This window comes from Megachile rotundata, chromosome 14 (assembly GCF_050947335.1).
Source record: "Megachile rotundata isolate GNS110a chromosome 14, iyMegRotu1, whole genome shotgun sequence".
NCBI classification, from domain to species: Eukaryota; Metazoa; Arthropoda; class Insecta; order Hymenoptera; family Megachilidae; genus Megachile; species Megachile rotundata.
The window spans coordinates 5,738,010-5,759,097 of NC_134996.1; the positions used below are offsets into that span (position 1 = coordinate 5,738,010).

The 21,088-nt window shown below is 29.6% G+C and overlaps 2 protein-coding genes across 2 annotated transcripts in view; one reads left to right on the plus strand and one right to left on the minus strand.

Annotated features, from left to right (window-relative positions):
• Positions 1–13,405: 13,405 nt before the first annotated feature.
• On the plus strand, positions 13,406–14,906 carry Pfdn5 (prefoldin 5). Its single transcript, XM_003701227.3, has 2 exons — positions 13,406–13,717; positions 13,834–14,906. Exons 1-2 carry the CDS (start codon positions 13,513–13,515, stop codon positions 14,103–14,105), a joined length of 477 nt encoding a protein of 158 aa, XP_003701275.1. The 5' UTR covers positions 13,406–13,512; the 3' UTR covers positions 14,106–14,906.
• An 88-nt stretch (positions 14,907–14,994) lies between these two features.
• The window catches only part of LOC100878213 (uncharacterized), a 140,116-nt gene continuing 134,022 nt past the window's right edge, over positions 14,995–21,088 (minus strand). The window contains exons 5-6 of the mRNA XM_012280609.2: positions 18,993–19,218; positions 14,995–15,552 (exon numbers count right to left, since the gene is read on the minus strand). Of these exons, the coding sequence (XP_012135999.1) occupies positions 15,476–15,552; positions 18,993–19,218 (303 nt within the window). The 3' untranslated portion in view covers positions 14,995–15,475. The remainder of the gene's footprint in view (positions 15,553–18,992; positions 19,219–21,088) is intronic.

Sequence of the window (21,088 nt, forward strand, 5' to 3'; positions counted from 1 at the left end):
TTTCAGCAAAAACTGAAATTTTGAAAGCTGAATCTTTAAAATTCTGAATTTTCAAACTTTCAAACTATTTAATTTTCAAATATTCACACTTCTTAATTTTTTAATTCTGTAATTCTGACATCATAAAATTCCTAAATTTTCAAATCTGCAAACTCCTAAATTTCTCCAATTCGCAAAATTCTAAATTTTTAATTTCTTAAATTGCTAACTTTCTCAATTTGCAAATTTAATTTCTTTGTTTTAAACATTTAAAAATCTGAAAAATTGTAATTTTGAAAATTGCGAATCTCATTAATTTTATAATTTCTTAAATTTCAAAGTACTAAAAGGGTTGACAAAAAAATTACAAGTACCTATTTCTTCGTTTCTTCCCAAAATTTAAAAATCATTGTAAAAATGACTTACCTCCTAAGAAAATTATACTATCGCTACCAATACGTATGAAGATTGTTACCCATATTATTTCTAACGAAGCAACCTGCGCAAACCAATTATCATAACACGTAAATGAATATTGCTAACATACTTCACGTAATTGCAACACGTATTTGTCGCGTTATTATGAATCTCCCTTACTTATATGTGTATACGAATCGCTTACAATTAGTGATATTTCTTTCACGAGAAAGTATCGAAACACTACACACCTTCGTACCTTTTCAACAATTTTATAAAATAAATCGCTAACATTTTGACGGGGTATGCTTCTTAAACACATATTTGAAAACCAAAACACCATCGAAGAACGCAAATCGGTCTCACAAAACTAAACGGTCACGCTGAAAACTTTTGATATGACGAAACACGCTTTCAATAAGTATCATACTAATCGAACAAAGCATCTGAAAATTCTTAATCGAACATCATATTTGCGAGTTACTTATATTTTTGCTGTGCAAAAGAAAACCATTAAACGAAGTTACTTTTTCATGTCAACAAGATACCGATGCGAACCCACGAGTTGACGCATGAAGAGGCCGACCCAGGTGTTTAGAAGAGCTACGGCTTCAATTGGTCAGAATAGAAAAGTGAATGCTTATCACACGTATTTCCGGCAGTACTATTGGCTCGAGCGGTCGCACAATTAGGCCAAAAACAATGACAGTCAAACGTCTCGAAAATGAGTGAGAGTGCGAATTACGTTCAGCAGTTGTTATTGTCATTATTATTCTTATTTGCCGAAATGTAACGCTGGAAGTGTTCACGGTTGGGTTGGACGTAGTTTCTTTTGGGTCGACCTCTTCACGCGCCAACTTGTGGGTTGACATCTGTACATAGAACAGCATAAAACTTAAATTGCTATTCGCAAACGTATGTACGTTATAAGCTTACTTTTATAACAGCTTTTATGCAATATTATATTAAGTGACGGAAGGAAACAATGTTTATATTTCCGATGATTTAATAATTTCCAAGCGTTTGTACCTTTTTTACCTGGAGACGAAAACGTGCGATCATTCGGTTCGATACACCGTTTGCGTGAAACATGATTCGCTCGTACAAGTAATAATTTTGCATATTAATTACCGATCGCATCGTCATGAAATCTGATTAAACCGCGTCGAATGTTTCAGGGTGGCTACTTTAATGAATATCTGTCACTAAATGATTAGCGAACTCGATTTTGGTACGAATGAAAATGACGAGCCACGCGAGGCTACCAAAACATTATATCGCTCGTAATGCAACATTTTATCGATTCATTTGTCACATTGGAGTCTTGAATATTTTCTCAAAATTCACTGCCAATAGCTGCAACTATCTTCATTTTTATTCGTTAACTCTCTCGGTTCTTTTTTCTACCTCGTATACGAATCTGTACAAGTATTCGGATGTAAAAACTGATTTACGAAGGAAAATATCGATATAGGAGAACGATACAATAAACGATGTTCTTTTTCAAGTTAAAATCGCTCGAATTAAGCGGGAAGAAATGAATAGGGACGATCGATTGAAAATCGATGGGAGCAACGTTTGTCTATTGAAATGTCAATTTTTTCGGAACCTTGAAACACGAGGTCAATATATAACGTGTGCACGATAGAAATACTATTTTCATGAAGCAGATCGAGAATCGATCGCTTGAAACGAGGAGCTTGGTGACACACTGTGCAAAAGTTTGAACTTTTCACATAATTTAATTGTATCAAGTTATTGCGTATTAATACAGTATTTCAAAATATAGAAAAGTTGACGTGACATGAAACTATCGCAAAATAACACTTATGGAATATTAAGCTTAGACTTAAGATTTAATAATTTATGCTTAAGATATTAAGCTTGAAGTGTAATAACGACTATTTAAAATGTTGATTAATGATATTAATATAAAATGACTGTTTTATTACTTTTGAAGTATGAAGTTTAACATCATTTTTTGATACAGTATCGCAAAGTAATATTTCGTATCAATTTATAGTTGAAGATTCAATGCAGATGACTAAATAAATTATATGATTGTGCATTCATATTATTGAATTAAATGGTCAGTAAACGATTAGAAATAGTTGACTATGTTGCAAATTTAATTGTTTGAATGAGAAATCCGCCATTTTGAATTCGGCATATTGATGAAATTAATACGGTAACTTTCACTATCTTTGATACACAGTAATTAAACTTAATTTATTAAGTAACTTATTAAACTTACATTTATACAGTAATTTTCAAAAAACCGCATTTTAAATTTATATACCACAAGTGCTATTTTGCAGAATTATTTTAATTCGAAATCATTTGATATGCAATAACGTAATACACTTGATTAAGAATACAAAATTCTTTTTTATACAAAATTTTAATTAACAAATACATATCCTTTTCAAGCAATATATTATGTCCACATAATATTCAATATTTATGTTATTTATTTGTAACTAAATGATTGACATACAAGGTTACTTTTTAATTTTTAGTCTATCTATTTACATACCACGTTATATAATAAATATATTGTAAAAAATGAAACATTCCTTTGTTTGTATTATGTATTATGTTGTATCTGCATTTATCAAACTTCATTATTGTATCTCAAAATATGATACGAAAATTGAAGTGAACCATTATTTCATTTTACACTCATCCATGTTTCACAATCTATTATTGTTATACAATAAAGACACTTTACACGTCTCCAAAACTGATTACGTTTATTATTCACTTATACAGGAATTTAAAATGAATATTTCTTATCGGTTGAACAATTTATGCAATGATTACAAATATAATTATTTTACTAAGTTTTTGCATTATAACTAAATTCTACAACGTTAGAAGTTGAAAAATAAACCTTGACAATATAATAAAATCTTTAAAAAATCTGCTCTTTGTAACATTTTTAAAAATTGCAAAGTTTCTAGATTATTTTTTATAACTCCATGAGAAATTATTGATTTCAAATTTCATACAAATTTCTGTATGTCTGAGTTTGAGTAACACATTAAATGTAATTGCAGCATAAAGTACAACTTTTTAACACGTTAACAAGGACAAATTAATGCACAAATTATTTAAAAAATTTTCTTGCAATCTGAATTTAACTCAAAGTTAAATCAAACAATTTCAAATAAAATTTAATTCAAAAGTTACACAGCAAATATACTTACTGTTTTATTGAGTTAATTATTCACGTATACGTTTTGTAGAAAAAAAATTATTTTGGTTAGATCTAGGATAAAAGGGTGAAAATTATTTTTCATTGCTATTAATAACAATTACAGGTAACAAAAATTAAAATTAATATTTTCTGTTATATTACTTTAATACAGAAATTTAAGACTTATGCACAGTGAAATTCACTTAAGAACCCGGTGTTCACGTAAACTGAATAGTAATTTTACTTCTGATCGTGAGTGAACCGACAATTCATCGTCTCTAATTACTATAAAATAAAATTACATAAAATATCTTGTGGTCTATATTACGTAGAGGACATACAGTAATAATCAATAGCAAATAAGGCGCATAGAGATTAAGTTTGATAACGTTAGAGACATGTAATATTAACGTCTTGCCTTATCATTTTTAATTACAATATTAGCAATATTAGCTAATTTATTTATTTTGTTGTCAATTCTTACTTAGTTTACTTGATTTACTTAATTTATTTAATTTACTTAATTTACTTAATTTACTTAATTTACTTAATTTACTTAATTTACTTAATTTACTCAATTTACTTAATTTACTCTTATAACCTGTAACGTAACTCAATTTACCTAGTAAAAAAATTTGAAACATAAAGAAAAAATTGCAAAGTTTTAAAACAAAAACAATGGTAATATCTTTTTAAATTATCCATAAGTTAAAAAAAATTAAGTAATCAAAATGAATTGTTTCACATCTCATTCACCCTTTGTTGCACTGCAAATATGCTGTTCAAAATAACATATTGCTAAATTTCTATATTTTATTAGATATTAATGAATTGTAAACTTCATAATTAATGAACTTATCGATATCATCTTCTATTTGTTTGTAATTACCATTTTTTGTTGTCTTATTTTTTACCATATTTAATATAGTAAAACATAATCTTTTAATTATGAACAAAACATGAATTTTTAATTTTTTCCAATATTTTTACTGTCCTGTAATATTTTTCAATGTATTTTAGTGACTTTTAATGCCTTTCGATATATTCCAAAAATACAAAATATTTTATTTATTAAAATAAGAAAATACTGTTTGTGAGAAAAAATATACTTCTTTTTGAACAATTGAAAAAATGCAACAAAGGGTCAAACTTTAATACACAATTTATTAGATTTTTATTTAAGAAAAGTATAAATTAAAAGTAAATATAAATTTTGTTATTTTCGTTCGAAAATTTTTAAAATTATATGCGTTACATATTTTCAGATTTTTCAGACGTACATTTCGTTTTTTTTCAGTACCCTTTCGTATTTTCGTACAAGCATTTCGTTGTTTAACGACGTACAAAGGCAAGGGGTTAAAATTGAACGAATAAGAAGAAAAAAGCCTAGACGACAATTAGACGACCGATCGTGAAAAAAGTACATAAATGTCCATGTGCCGTATTTCTTTCTATGTGCCGAGGCTTTCGTCGTAGCGTTCTCTTCATTAACGCCTACCAATGAAGCAAAGTCATTAAGGAAAGCTAAAAAAAAAAGAAACGAATGGGGAGCCGTAACGAGCTATAAGGCGTCGAAAACAAGCCGAAAAGTTCCACGTTTCGTTTTAATCAGCACATGTGAACTAAGGGAATGATTAGAGAACGTTCCTTATTACGAATAATAGATACAATAAATACTCGCCGCTTTTTTCAAAACTTAGAATGGCTCGATGTCTCCTTGTGGATTCCGCTCTTTCTACCTCAGAAACAGTATACACGTAAACAGAAATACAAAGAGTCATGCAGCGGATCGGTTTTTGATTCGTCGTGAAAGATACTGCATTTGCATAAATATCTGTTTATTTTACGAGAACTCCTCGAGTGTTACATTCACTCATTTACAAAACTTTGTTACCTTGTAAGAGATTGAATATTCGTATACTCTGTTGTGAGGACAGATGACTAATTGTTTAAAAGTTATGAACAATTGAAGGTTCAAAGTTAAAAGAATTCTTCAAATTCTGAAGTACTGATATCAACCCATGAGTTGGCGCGTGAAGAGGCTGACCCAGGTGTTTGGAAGAGCTACGGCTCCAATTGATCATTGAGAGTAAGGGACCGTTTATGCCAGTGCTACCAACATGGGCCAGTACGTAGCCGAATTTTTGCGTTTGTTACTTTGTTCTACGTCTATCGTAGGAAAAGGAATATGGTTTCTTTCCTGTCTCGTGTTCCCTCCACCAAGTATTGCGTCATCAGTTTGATCCGCCTTCTTTTAACACAGCTGTGGAGATTCAGGCAAAGTAAGAAACGTCTAGTACAGGCAAAGTGAGAAATGCAAAAATTTGACTACTGGCCCATGCTACTAGCATGGCTTACTGGCATAGTGTAAACGGCCCCTTAGTACCAATTGTAGTTGTTATTGTTATTACTGTTCTTATTTGCCGAAATTTAACTGGAAATGTTTACGGTGGGGTTATGTCTAGCTTTTACTTTAGGTCGACCTCACGCGCCAACTTGTGGGTTGACATCGGTACAACACACTCACAGTGCATTGCGTAAAAATACACCCTCTGTTTTTATTGAACGTTTTCAGATAATTTGTTTTTAATGATGACATGTGCATATCTGTTTTGTTTCGTTGATTAATTCTGAGCTATAACATGAATCCCAAGAACTATTTATTCAGATTACTCCAATTTTCTAACATTTCTTGTTAATATTCATAATTGAGGTACTAGTATTAAACCAATTACTTGTTAGAACGTTCTGAGATAATATCTTTATCAGTTCCTACAGTTAATTTCGATAAACCGTGTAGTTTGTAGGTAATTCTTTTATTTTGGAAAACGCGGTTGGGGAAAGTTCCATGTTACTATGAGAAGGAAGGAAACTGTAAAAACCGCGGATGACAAAGAAACTGTGAAAACAAGGGTGATGTATTATACATGTCATATCTGTAATTGGGAGTAAATAAATAAACCACATGCACAGTACCAAAGAAATGCGCAAAGCTGGTTATACATATTATGAATTTAAATACATATACAGGTATTTATCTTTATTTAAAATATGATATGTTTATTTAAGTAGTTCTTTTTATTATTTCTTATGAAATCCTATTTTGCGTTGAAGAAAATATTTTTACTTAATTCACTAGGAAATTCTCTACGAAAAGTTTTATACATGAGTGAGCGTGCTTGGGGAATTCTCTTAGTGGTAGGATTATCTGAAGTTGAAGTTAGGGTTGTGAAACTATGAATGATTGAATAATTCAAAATAATTTTGATAGTTTGAATAATCTGAATATTTGAAATATAATCAAATATTTGATACAATTTATAACTTTTACAAATTTTTGTTGAATAGGAGTTTTGTTTAAATATTCAACTATCGGAGATCTTATGAAATAATTTGAATTACTCAAAATTCAAATATAACGTTGGTAGTATTGAAATGTGTATTTACGAAATTAGATACATTGAATACTCAAATACCTGATATCCATTGATATATTTGATCCAATTTAAAGTTCAAACATATTGTGTGTTTAATTATTTGAAGTCCAACAAAATACTTTATGTACTTCGACATGTTTACAATTAGAATATTCAAATATTTGCAATGTAACGAAATACTGGATATAATTTGAAATTTGTACACATGCAATAATCGAATATTTGAAATTCATTAAAATATTTGATAATTATTCTAATTATTTAAAATAAAATTAGAATTCGTTTCTTCTTAACAACCCTACTTAAAAAAATGTATTATTCAATTCGTTTGCTTTAATTTATTTTATATTCATTTTCTTCATAATGCAGTAAATAAGTATTAATTTTACTGTGATAACATTGTATTAAATATTTGTATTACTTATATAAGTTAACATTTATGTTAATTACTTAATTATTAATAGTTATTGTAACACCTTTGAGTTTCTAATTAATTTGTGACAGTATTATGCTTAATTTTTTTTAATAACTTATGAAACATTATATTTACTTACTTATATTTATGTACTTTACTTACTCATGCAACCCTCATGTACCGTTAGGAATCAAATTGACACGAAATAAAAATTCAATATCTATTAATTTCATAATAAAACATTCAATTTATGATAAAATCACTAACTTTTATTAAATATAATCAAAGAATATATTCATCGAATTAAATATTAGTTAGCACTATTTTTAGTAACATTTTTAAATCGCATAACATAACGATTTGGACGGTGCATAAGGATTAACAAACTGAGAACGCATAATTATCTAAAAAATTTATTTTATAACTCCCACAAGAATCTTTTCTGTAAATAATTTTATTAAGAAAAATACAGTTTTCGATTACTTGATATGTCAAAAATAATTAAACAAGTAATCAAACACAAATTTAATGATTAATAGTGGTTATTTCTACTCAGAATTTTAACACAGAATTGAAAATTAATTTTGTTTCAATATATGATCAATTTTACTCAAATAATTATATAAAAATTTGGGTTTTCAATTGTATTAATTTACAATCAGCTACAAATTTATATATAATAAATATAATATTTTTAAATATCAAGATTTTTATGGACATTATTTTCAGTACGTTGTAAAATACCGAGTGCAATTATTCCTTTTTCTTAGAAGTTTTCTTTGAAACTGATCTGCTACAAGACAAGAAGTATAACATAATGTGCTTTCGTAGACACCATTGTCTAACATGGGATCAATGGAAAAATAAATTTCAATGTAATTAAAAATTCTAGACAATACTAAGCGTGCTCTCGCTCGACAATCTGAACTCTAACAACCCTTAAGAACTAATTAGAATTTATACAAAAACTTTACTATATTTCGGATATTTTTCACTATTCGAAAACTTTGTCTTTAATTTCCACACAATTATTTTCTTCTTTTTAGCACACACTGCAAACGCTATACCTACAAAGTACTCTTAAACACAGACATCATTCACGTAATTTTAAGGGTTAATTGCGGGAAAAATATAACATAGCCAAATAATTTTATCGCGAATACAGTAAAGAAATATACGTGTAATAACATTAGAATTGAGAACATCAAAAACTTCCTATACTTTGTCAATCACTGATATTAACCGTGTGAGTTTGGGTATATTTGCACTTGACATTCACACGATTAATTTATTAAGTTATTTAAAAAGTATGTTTCTTTAAGAAAACTATTATTATTCAAACATGAATTTATTGACTTGTAAATAACAACTGTGTGACTTTAAGTATACTTGCATTTAACATCTTCATGATAGTAATGAAATTGATTTAATAAATTATTTCAAAATTTTATTATTTGGAGAAAAGCAAAATTATTATTTGAAAAAAAAACTGTGTACTATCCTGTAAATATGTGCGGGAAAATATGTTTCAACGTGTTAAGTATTATCTGAAATTTACGTTTCCTTAATAGGTTATTCAGAAATATTCAATAATAACATACAGTAACAGAAATTGATTTATGCAAAAAGAAATGCAAAGTTTCTTTTGCAAAAAGAAACTTGAGGAAAAAGTGTAACAGTTGGCACTTGCAGAAAAATTGTTAAACAACCATTCAATAATAATCATTTATGAATGATTATTATTAAATGATATTAAATGATAATCATTTACAATGACACCATTTAATAATTATTGATTTTCTGGTTCTTAATAAATTTTGTAATTTATTAATAATTTTCTATTTGCAAAAAAAGAGTAAAAAAGCTCTCATATTATTTTATATAATTTAATTTATTGTAAATTACACGTACAGCAAATCTAATATATAATTGAAATTCTAAGTTATCAATAATTTAAGTCAAAAACTTTATTTCTTATTATATAAAACGTACTTAAACTTTGACATAATTTTCTCAAAAATTCATTGTAATCTCAATATCATTAAAATTAATTACTATTAAGCAACTAAAAATTACACAAAAATGTATATCATAAGATAGAAACAGATTTCGCTGTTTTAATAAAAGAAACAATAATTTTGCGGAATAAACAATGTTACTAAAAGTAACATTTCAAGCAAATCGTTGTTGGAACTTGTTACGATATCGTAATAATTTCTGTCAAATGTAAATGTATCTTTAAACTGTAAAACAGACCTCCCTCAAAGCCTCGCTGTTGCATTGCTATACAAAACAAGAGAACAAAGTCCAATGAACACACGATTGTCATTGTAATTGCCATAAAACGCGATAGAAATGCTTAATCATCAGGCGTCTGAAAGTAGCTGTCTAGACGAAACAAAACTGTGTAACTTTGTTGTAGAGAAGTGTTCCGTTAGAAGCCAACAATGTAATTAAAGTTCGTGAATATGTGTCGTATGAAGAAACGAAACAGTTGACGCGTGTACGTTAAGTTCTGGTAGCACTGTAAAATTGTTAACATCAAGCAGTTCTACTTAAATATAATTACAAATGTGAATTTATTTGATAGCCGTCAAAGTTCTTCAAAATCAGTTTAGGAAATAATTAAAAAATAAATAAAGAAAGTCTTTAATATTACCGAAATCTTAGATAACAATTAAAAAATAAATAAAGGAAGACAATTCTGAATATTACTGAAATTACATTATTGAGAAATGAATAATTTTTAACGTATTTATTTGTCACAATGAAAATAGCCACGTGTTATAAGATATTATAATTACTGAACGATAGTTTTCAAATAAAGCTTATTAGTACCTTGTGTAAATGATATATTATATCACATAAATTTATTTTTATATTATTTATTCAATAATAAATTTGTAGCCGATGTGACAATCAAGCAAGGTGTTACTATTCTTGATATCGTGTATGGTTGCGTGCAGTTTAAACTTCCCGTGAAGAGAAGTGTTTTATTACATCCCTTATGTTCTATACGTGTAATCACAAGAGGTTGAATTCTCAGAGGCTAAATTGATTCAGAACAGTTTTCGAAGGTTAATAGACTCAAAAATTTCATAATTTTAAATTTCTAAATTTCAGTACATTCAAATTTGAAAATTTGGAGATTTCAAATTTCAGTATATTCAAATATAAATTACTATATTCCTAAATTAATACATTTGAAAATTTGAAATTTCTATATGCAAAGAAAAAATAAGCTACTAAGCTTAGAATTCAATAGCCACAATAATGAACAGCGCATATGATCATTTTCAATGTGGCAGTCTCGAGGTGTTAATATCCTTGATACTGATCCATATTATTGTGTCACATGCTAGACATGACTGACCCTACTCTGACAATTAAGGTGTTAATATGTCAATTGTCCTGACATGTTCGATATCGTATCATTCGAAAATGATACGAGAATTATTCATTCCATGTCCTCGATTTACTTTTACTTACCTGAATGAATTATACAACCTTGTTGCGAATGAATTATAACCTTATACAAATTTCTCGATTTAAATTACCGATTTTTAATACATTTAAGAGCAGCTTGATGTTAACAATTGTAATTGTAATAACGTAAATTATGTAGAAAGAGAAACAGTGACATAGACATAAGTAGCTATCGTTTTCTTTTTTGCTTACTTTAAGTTGTTTATAAAGCATTGTGCACGCAGCTGTAACGATGTACATAAATTACGATTGATGACAATGTATCTAGCTATTAAACATATATATTTAAAAAAATATATATATATATATACATATGCAAAAGATGCTACAATAAAGCGAATAATGTGATATGATTGTAAAATACTACTGTGTAATATATTCATGACCTCCAATATTTAATTAATTATACGATGGATTATGTTATGTTCGTTAAAATAAATTTGAAGCTCAAAGTTGAAACGATATTTAATTAATTAAAACAATCTGTATGGTTAGTTTTAAAATGAACAGCAGTGAATATATTTTAATTTTGAAGTCTATTATGGATATTAATTTTCATTTGGGGGTTCTATAATTTTCGTATCACTTTATATCAAAGTAAAATTAAACCCTCGTTATATCTAACAAGTTTGCTATAAACTTAAGAAGAAAGAAAACTGGACAACTTCGGATATTTTAAATAATTAATAGTAATTTATTTTTTTAATATTTGTAATAATCCTATTATTTATTTTTTTTAATAATAGTGTATTAGTATTCTACTTAAAAACACAGATATTATTTATGTGTGGTGATTTTATTATTTTACTATTTTACTATATTTCTACTTCAATGTCTCATTATTTCACTATTTATGTACTTCACCGCTCCACCTTTTTAGTATTTCAATATCTCACGATTTCACAATGTTACCATTTCACAACTTCATTATTTCACCACTTCACCATTTCATTACTATTTCCCAATTTCACTATCCCTTAATCATATTATTACCTTTCATAACATGATTATTTCATCATTTCACGATTTCGTCACTTCGCCACTTCACTAACTTATCACCGCCATTTTATGAATTCATCGCGACTTCACCAGTTCACCATTTCATTTCACCTGTTCACCACCACTCCACCATTTTGTCACTTCGCGATTTCACGGTTCTAACATTTCATTATTTCTCCACTTCATTATTCCTCCACCAGTTCACCACTATTTCATCACTTCATTATTTCACCATTTCACCACTTCATCGCTTCACTATTTCTTTCCTTATATTTTCCACTATTTCATGATAGGAATTTGCGACGTCTCCAAGAACGTGTCAATAATTCTTATTAAATCAAATTATACATAATTATTTCCATTTATAAACAACCACCGTATTAAATAAAATTAAATAAACACTAAATTTACTGTTCAAAAATTAACGCTGTAGCTTCCAACCAATCAAAATGACTGGTTCAAGTATCACATTTTATATTACAAAATTTTGTTATCACACATTTGTTTAAATATCTGGCGTCTTTTGTTGAGACAAGATATGGTTTTGTATGTTAATTCATGTTTCAGTATTAAGTTTGTCGTATGATTTAAACACATTTCATTTATAATCCTGACTTTTTATATCAACCCAAACCTATTAATAATTTAGCAGATAATTCATAGAAGTAAACGAATTATTGAAAAAACTCGTTTAACTTTCACATAATAAATGGGCATATTTTTACACGTGTCAGAATTATTATGGCGTTATTCTACGACGGTAATGACAAATTTCAATCTTTTTACATAGATACAGTTCTACGAGACAGCACTGGTATCGTCACCTAGTGACACACGGTGAAACTAACACATATAAAATGACTCTTTATAGAAAAATAAACGATTTTTGAGTTTCATTGACGCAGGTAAAACGTTCTACGATCAAATATAACACGAGTAATAGTAACACTGTCCATTTAAAGCGTTAAAATCGATAATATAAAAAATTGAATTTTGTGGCATTTAGCGGTGGCGCGTCAAATTTAACGTAATTAAATTTGACTTGCTTTTCCGTTAGTACATGACTTTGTGCACTTGTAAAAGCTAGTAAAACGATTATACGTTTTAAGTCACTGTATTGAAATGCATTTGATGCTTAAAAAGCGATCAAGCCGAACAGAAATGTATGTTACTGACCTCGTAATGGTGACGTTGTCATCTCATCTTTGTGGAGAGCCAAAATCAGCAGTGGATGAATTTTCATTTTATTAAACGAAATCCATTGTAATTAGAACACACAGTATCACAAAACAGTTATAATATTTTAACGAATTAAAACGTACATGACATATTATCTGATCACTTTAAAATATACGTATTAGCAACAGATGTTAAGAAGATGGCGCTGTAAATGTTTCCCGCGTAGTCACTGTCGAGTACGAATGTCGCGACATCTGTTGAAGAATGTCAGAATTTGTTACTCGTATCCATATCCCTCTATTACATGAACTCATGTATCCAGCGTTGTCCGTTTTTGGTTATCTGAGCGGGTGTCAAGAGTTGCTTTGAAGTAATATAGTTCTTTTAATAAATCGCTTAAAATGTCGGAAGTTTCCATGTCAGAAGCACCGCACCTGCAGCAAATCGATTTGACAACGTTAAATCTCCAACAACTCACGATACTGAAGCAACAATTGGATAAAGAACTCGGTGTCTTCCAAGATTCTCTGCAAACTTTGAAAATTGCACAAACTAAGTTTCAGGAATCAGGATCATGTCTGGAGAAAATTACTCCTGCCATGGAAGGTGAGTTTAAATATATTTTTATTTCTCTTAATTTTATAAAGCATAGAATTCAGGTGGATTCTTAGTGAGGTTAATTGAGGTTAGGAAATATTACATAAACAATGATCTTGTTGCAGGGAATGAAATTCTTGTACCGTTAACTGGGTCTATGTATGTGGTTGGTAAGCTCGCAGATACGAATAATGTACTAATCGACATCGGAACTGGTTATTACGCACAGAAGAATGTAACGGATGCAAAGGATTACTTCGATAGAAGAGTGGCATACGTCACCGAACAGATGGAGAAGATTCAGCAGCTAGGTTTAGAGAAGAGCAAAGTCAGAGACGCAACAGCAGATGTGATAGAAATGAAACTCGATGATCAAATGCAGAAAGAAAGGAAATAATCACACGTAAAATACTGTCAAGTTCACTGAACTAAGCATTTAAATGCAAATCGTTCATTACTTGTGTCAATTTACATTAATACTATTATTAAGTTGCCTTCGTTTATACTTTATTATTAAATCCTGATAATAATTATTCTGTATTTTAACATGAGATTAATTAAATTTGATAGTCATAAGGGATACCAAATTATTTACTTAATTTTCAATTCTATTGTTATGTACAGATTTTGCATAAGGTGTAAGCTTTGATAAATTAGGTCAGGGCAAAAGATCTGTTGGTTTTAGGTAATAAAAACTTAAGGCATAATACCTTTCTTTAGTATTTTTATTTATTTTATATATATGTAATAGTTATTTAAATGAAGTTCATGATACTTAAAGTGTACATAGTAATCGGTAGCTAATTTAAATTGTTTATTAACTTATTTATAAATGTTCAACTATTTAAAATGGTTTATGGTGACATAAACGAATGGAAATCTATTAGAATGTTAGAAAAATGTTAAAATTATATAGCATTTCCCAGACATATTGTTAGATTACACGGAATAATGTAGTATGAGTTTCAACATTATTATAATGAAGACATCTCTCGTTAACTAAATTAAATCATTAAAATTTTTATTTATGAACTTTTGAGAATGTTGAATTTTAAATTTTGCAGATATATTGGAGTATCATTTTGTAAAATAAAAAAAGTACCTCGAAAACCTACAGAACTATTGCACTCACCTAATACTAAAGAATTTTATCTTCTGCAACAATTGTAAGAATAATAAAGAATACTTTTATTTGTCACTATGGTGAATCGTCTCATGGTGCTTGATTAAGGATTTACTTTTTAGGAATAAGTAGGATGATCATAAATTTTCAGGGAAAGAATAAATTAAATAACAAAGGTGAATCATTTATTTGTTTTTCATTTAAATAAAACTTCATTCACAAACAATAACAGCTTTCACCTAGAAACATGATGATGAGTTACATTCCGGTGGCTACGGTGTTACAGAAGAGGTATCAAAATCATTGTCGGAGAATAGAAAACACGATGTAATAGTATCCAAACAATTATCCGAATACTGTGGCGTGATACATCGTCGTTCTAATACATAATGTTACGGCAGTATGTTCTTCGGGTTATAAATTCGTCTCGCTGCAACGAGACAGCGCGGGTCGTAATTACACTTAAATAATTCGCTAAATTTTTATCCTATTTACACGAATAACATACGATCGATATTTATTATGTTAACGAAAGATCTTTTTTTGCCCCGTTCCTCGTCGCACTTAATAATTTCAAAATTTTACAAACAATTTCCTCTCTCCGTTTCGATACAGTCACATGCATATACTCGGGTTCATTGATGTTATCTTATATTGCATAGCATCAGCATCACTGCGATATTCAACAAGAACCATCCGCCGATGTGTTTCGCTGCACCACCTGGAACAAAAAAACAATGATATATTTTTGTTATTGTGTTATGATCCAACAATCAGCTGAGTGCTTGAGTACTACATAGTGTGCACGATGTGTACATCGATCCATGAAAATTTCAAACTTTTGAGAATCGATGGCTGTGAAATTTGAAAAATTCAGACAACGAAATAGGAAAGACAAGTAACAGGAACGATAAGGAACAGTCACATTTGAAATGGATCAGTTACGGCCTTATGAATTGTTCTTGTGTTACAATTCCCTAGAATATTTCTATGCCCTAACGGGTCCTAATGACCTTGCCCCATACAAAAGGAAAATACGTTACTCATCAGTGACCAATCGTGAAGAATATTTCCGCGGTCTGGCTAGGCATAGAGAAAGATCATTGCGTGTAAATCAGGCTAATAAGCCACGGTCCGCGAACGAAGGACTGAAACACCGTGTCGTTAATTAACGTTTTAACCTTGTCATGTATATTGATTTATCTAGATTACAACTTCCATAAATCATTAGGATTAATAGCGTTATTTAATAGTTTGTGTTTTAATTTAGTTATCAGTTAGAAAATTGATTATTATTTTCTTGTGGATTTATTTTTGGTTGAACTAAAATGGGAGACTTTCGTGGATTTTTAACTAATCGATCATTATCAAGGGAAACTTTTGTCAAGTGACAAAGAAACAAAGATGTCGATACTTAGAAGAAGATTTGAAAAATTATGTTTTTATAGATTTATTTCTAAAAATGAAATATGGCTTTGGCAGATTGTATTTTAACGTGGACTTAAAATTTATCATTGTGGAATACTTAACTGTCTATATGCTACATTAGCACTTGATTTAAGGGATTCGTAAAAATGATGGATCTTAGATTCATTTTCAATTATGAAAATTATTAAGATGCCTTTATCAAAATGTATATTCTTAATCTGCGTCGAGATGAAGAATCTTTGTATAAGTGAGTTTCCGTATTATAGTTTTGTTTCACTTTAAATATTAGTGGTCATTAAATGTTTGAAAGAAAATAGTTCAATTTAGTCACGACTGGATGCGATTATATTTCGAACATCATCCTTAATTCATTCATTAAGGGTTGCTAACCCGAATAGAAGTAAATTTTAAGTTATACTGGAGTTGAAGTAGGTTTATTTCCGTTATTTATATATTTTCAATTGTACAGTTAGTTTGATCGAAATCAATTATCTGTTACATTATTCTTAATCGGTTCATTATTTTGTTATCACTGACTTCTATTTTAATACACTGCTCAAAAGAAATATGGCATAGAAAAATTTTAGGCAAAAATTGGCCAAATTTGACTGATGATAACTCCGTGAAAAATCATCGCAAAGTTATGCTCTTTTTTTCAAATTAAAGCTTGAGATCTCTACTTTAAGACCCTGTAGTTTGATTTTAGATTTGATGCATCACTACTACAATAACACCGTAAATGTGAGGTCATGTTTGCTATATTGAAAATTACAAAGTTTGACGAAATGCATAGACTTGCCACATTTTTTTTTGCTGATACTGTTTACAGCAGCATAAAGTACAAACCTTCGTCTTTAATTTTCAGTATGTGAAAAATCGCTACCATTTTTTCCCGCAAAGATACAGAACTTTAAAGAAACCCTTGCATTTATGGCATATACCGCCGGCATTAGCATTACCCGATATGCACCTCGGAGAGGTTGCTGGACAGATTTTGCACATCATATGGCTCTGCAAGTCCATGCATTTCGTCAAACTTTGTAATTTTCAAAATAGCAAACATGACCTCACATTTTCGGTGTTATTGTGGTAGTGATGCATCAAATCTAAAATCAAACTGCAGCGTCTTAAAGTAGAGATCTCAAGCTTTAATTTGAAAAAAAGAGCATAACTTTGCGATGATTTTTCACGGAGTTATCATCAGTCAAATTTGGCCAATTTTTGCCTAAAATTTTTCTATGCCATATTTCTTTTGAGCAGGTATATTGACATCGATCTCATACCCACAAGACATTTGAATTGATAACGTTACAGCATGAATAATTAGGGTAACATGTGAAAGTCATTTGCAAAAAGACAGTTGAGGAAAATTGCTGGTTAGCCTTGGAGTCGTGTAGAAAATGAGAGATTAAGGAACTGAGAAATTGAAAAATAGAGCAATTCAGAGGTTGAGAGATTGAAAAATCGAGATGTTGAGAAGTTGAGAAATTAAGAAATTGGGGAATTATGGAATTGAGAAATTGAGAAATTGAAGAATTGACGAATTGAGAAATTGAGGAATTGAAAAGCTGGGAAACTGAAAAATTGAGGAATTGAGGAACAGTTGAGAAATTGAGATATTAAGAAATTGAGAAATTGAGAAATTAAGAAATTGAGAAATTGAGAAATTAAGAAATTGAGAAATTGAGAAAGTGGGAAATTGAGAAATTGAGGAATTGAGGAATTGAAGAATTGAGGAGCTGGAAAATTGAGAAATTGAGAAATTGAGGAATTGAGAAGCTGAGAAATTGAGGAATTGAGGAATTGAAGAATTGAGGAGCTGGAAAACTGAGAAATTGAGGAATTGAGGAATTGAGGAATTGAGGAGCTGGAAAACTGAGAAATTGAGAAATTGAGAAATTGAGGAATTGAGAAGCTGAGAAATTGAGGAATTGAGGAATTGAGAAGTTGAGAAATTGTGGAATTTAGAAGTTGAGAAATTGAGACATGGAGACCTGGAGACATTGAGAAATTGGAAGATTGAAAGGTCGAGAGATTGAGAGATTGAAAGTTTGAAAAATTGAGAAACCCAAAGATTGAGATATTAAGAGATTAAAAATTGAGAATTATGGTAATTTATGAAAATTAAGGATTAAGAAAACTTGAAATTTGGAAATTTCCAAATTTGATGATTCAGAAATTTAGAAATCTGGCGATTTGATAACTTAGGAAATTAAAAACTTTGAGAATATAAATAATTTGTATGAAAAATCATAAATGTAAAATATTAGAAAATTAGGAAACTTCAAAGTATAAAAGTCTCTAAACTTTAAATTGTTACACTAGAAACTAAAAAATGTAATCTGCAAACTTAGAAATTTTTAATGTCCATAATTTGGAAACTTAGAAATTTAAAATTCGATAAATTGAAAATGTAAAAATATAAAATTGGATGTGGAAATATTTAAATGGCAACCACACTCTCGCACACCCAGTTGTCCTTAATCTAACTTTTCCTTTAGTTTCTAATTACATTACTAATGCACTAAACAAAAAAATTGCTGTTAATCAGTTATCTGTAAAAATGTATGCTTTTACTCCAGCCATTCGATCCTTTATCGAACAAACAGCAATGTTGACCAATTGAAAAACTTCCAATTTACACCTGAAAGCTTTAAACAGTATTAGAAACAGTACAGAACAAATTGAATAACTAACTTTCATTGAATTGAAGAGAAGTTTCACGAAACATACCAACATAAGAAGACTCTCGAGTTCCCAACACAGATGCCAAACGTGGACGTTCCTCGTTCAAAACAATAGCAGCTTGTTTATTATATAAGTGAAAGACATTAGCGTGGCAAACAATGTGCAGTCTCCCATTGCTGAAACTATCCGGTATAATCTCAAAATCTAGTCCTGCGATAGTCATTAGTTGCTGATTGTCATCGATCTTGTTCATCATGAAACTAGAATTCACCTGCAAAAAATAAAACATTTGTAAAGATCTGTCATATCAATTTTTATCGTGTGTTGGTAACAAAATGCATAAGTCTTTTATAGCCACTCATTACAAAGCCATCTTTGAAAATATTGATACAAAAATTTTAAATAAATTTTTAAATAAGAGTTAGATTTCAGGGAGAAAATTATGTGATGGATGAGTAGAAAAAATATAAAGGACAATTTCATTTTTTGTAATAGAATTTGACATTTTGGGAATTTTGAAAGGAAATTAGTCTTTTGAACATTTGGATATTTACTTGTAATAATTGAGTAATTTGAGAGTTAAGGGATTTTGAGATTAGGGGATTTGGAAATTCTGGAATTTAGATGTTAGGAATTATTTTGAAGATTTGGAGAGTTGTAAATATCGGAATTTGAAAACTTCGGCTTTAACGTTTGTAAATCTCATAATACAGAATTTTTTAATCCCAATATCCCAACAGTTTTAATTTTCAAATATAAAAACTCAAAGAATTGAAAATTTAAGAATTTGGAAATATTCGAATATTCATGAATCTATAAATTTAGTAATTTAGCGGCTTCCCAATTTTAAATTACAGTCCTTTGCGAGTACTACAACAGAATATAACGTCAGCTATTAAGCATTGAAATAATTTTTCAATCTTCCGATATAAAAGAATTATACACGTGATGAAATAGATGAGTTGCATGTCAGGGATCATAAAACGGGCAATAATTATAAAATGCTAATAAAAAATTCTAGCACCGAAATATTAATTGCAGATAGCATTCCAATTGCTATGTTTTGATTTAATTAAAAATTTAAGAAGCTGATAATCTTTTTAATGAGCTGGTTCAAGAATAAGAGGCGGAAGAAGAACCGCAGAAAGTGCAGTGTAATACTTCCTGCTTCTCTTTTACGCGTTAATGCCTCCTTCGAGAACTGTGAATGATTTGTGGTGTTTTCACCTATAACTACAATGTTCATCGGATAGTTAAGAGATCCATAAACCGTTTCAGATTACTAGTTTGCACCAAAGTGCGAGCTCCGGATTAAATGAAGTCTGTTGCTGTTAAGATGCCGTCGAACTGCAACTTCATGAGCAACTTACTCTATACTTATAACGGTTTCGCATCGTTTTACAATGTTGTATTCTTATTTCTTGGTTTCATTTAATTACATACATCGAGCTGCATAATCAGGGCTCATGTAATTCGTAGATGGCAGATAATCACAGTACCTTTGTGACGGTTTAAAAACTGTTTCAACTATCCCGAAAAAAATAATACCTGGTTTTTACAATTTTTTATCTACTTATTGAAATTGTGATTTTCTGCTTCCTGTAATAGTTTTTATATTACTTCATAACAGTCGTACGTATGCAGGGCGTGTCACGTAACTGGAACGAAGCTCGCATTTAGTACGAAATAAGAAAAAACCTGCTCAAGAAAAACTTAAGTATAACATTTATTTTATTCGTAAGAGGATTACTGCACAAAACAGATGCACTGTTTTTAAACGGAGTTATATATTTTCTCTGGTACATATTTCTTGGAATATTCAGAGTAAAAAGGTGTGAGAGATTATTTAAAAAACTATTTCGTGTGATATCTCACATTTGTGATAAGTTGGACATTTCGTGAATGATGCATTTGTACATAATGTTTTGTAAATTACGTATGACAAACTTATTGTGATGGATGGTTCGGAGTGCATAGTCCAACATTGTGACCACCATGTTTTTCTAACCTCAATGTTTTTAATCCTTTTCTATGGGGTTGTTGCAAAAAGTGAATTTTTATTTATTTCTGTGTAAGGCGGAAAAGTACGAATTGAATTACATTGTTCAGACATAAACGTGACCATATTTTGTCAGGAAAAA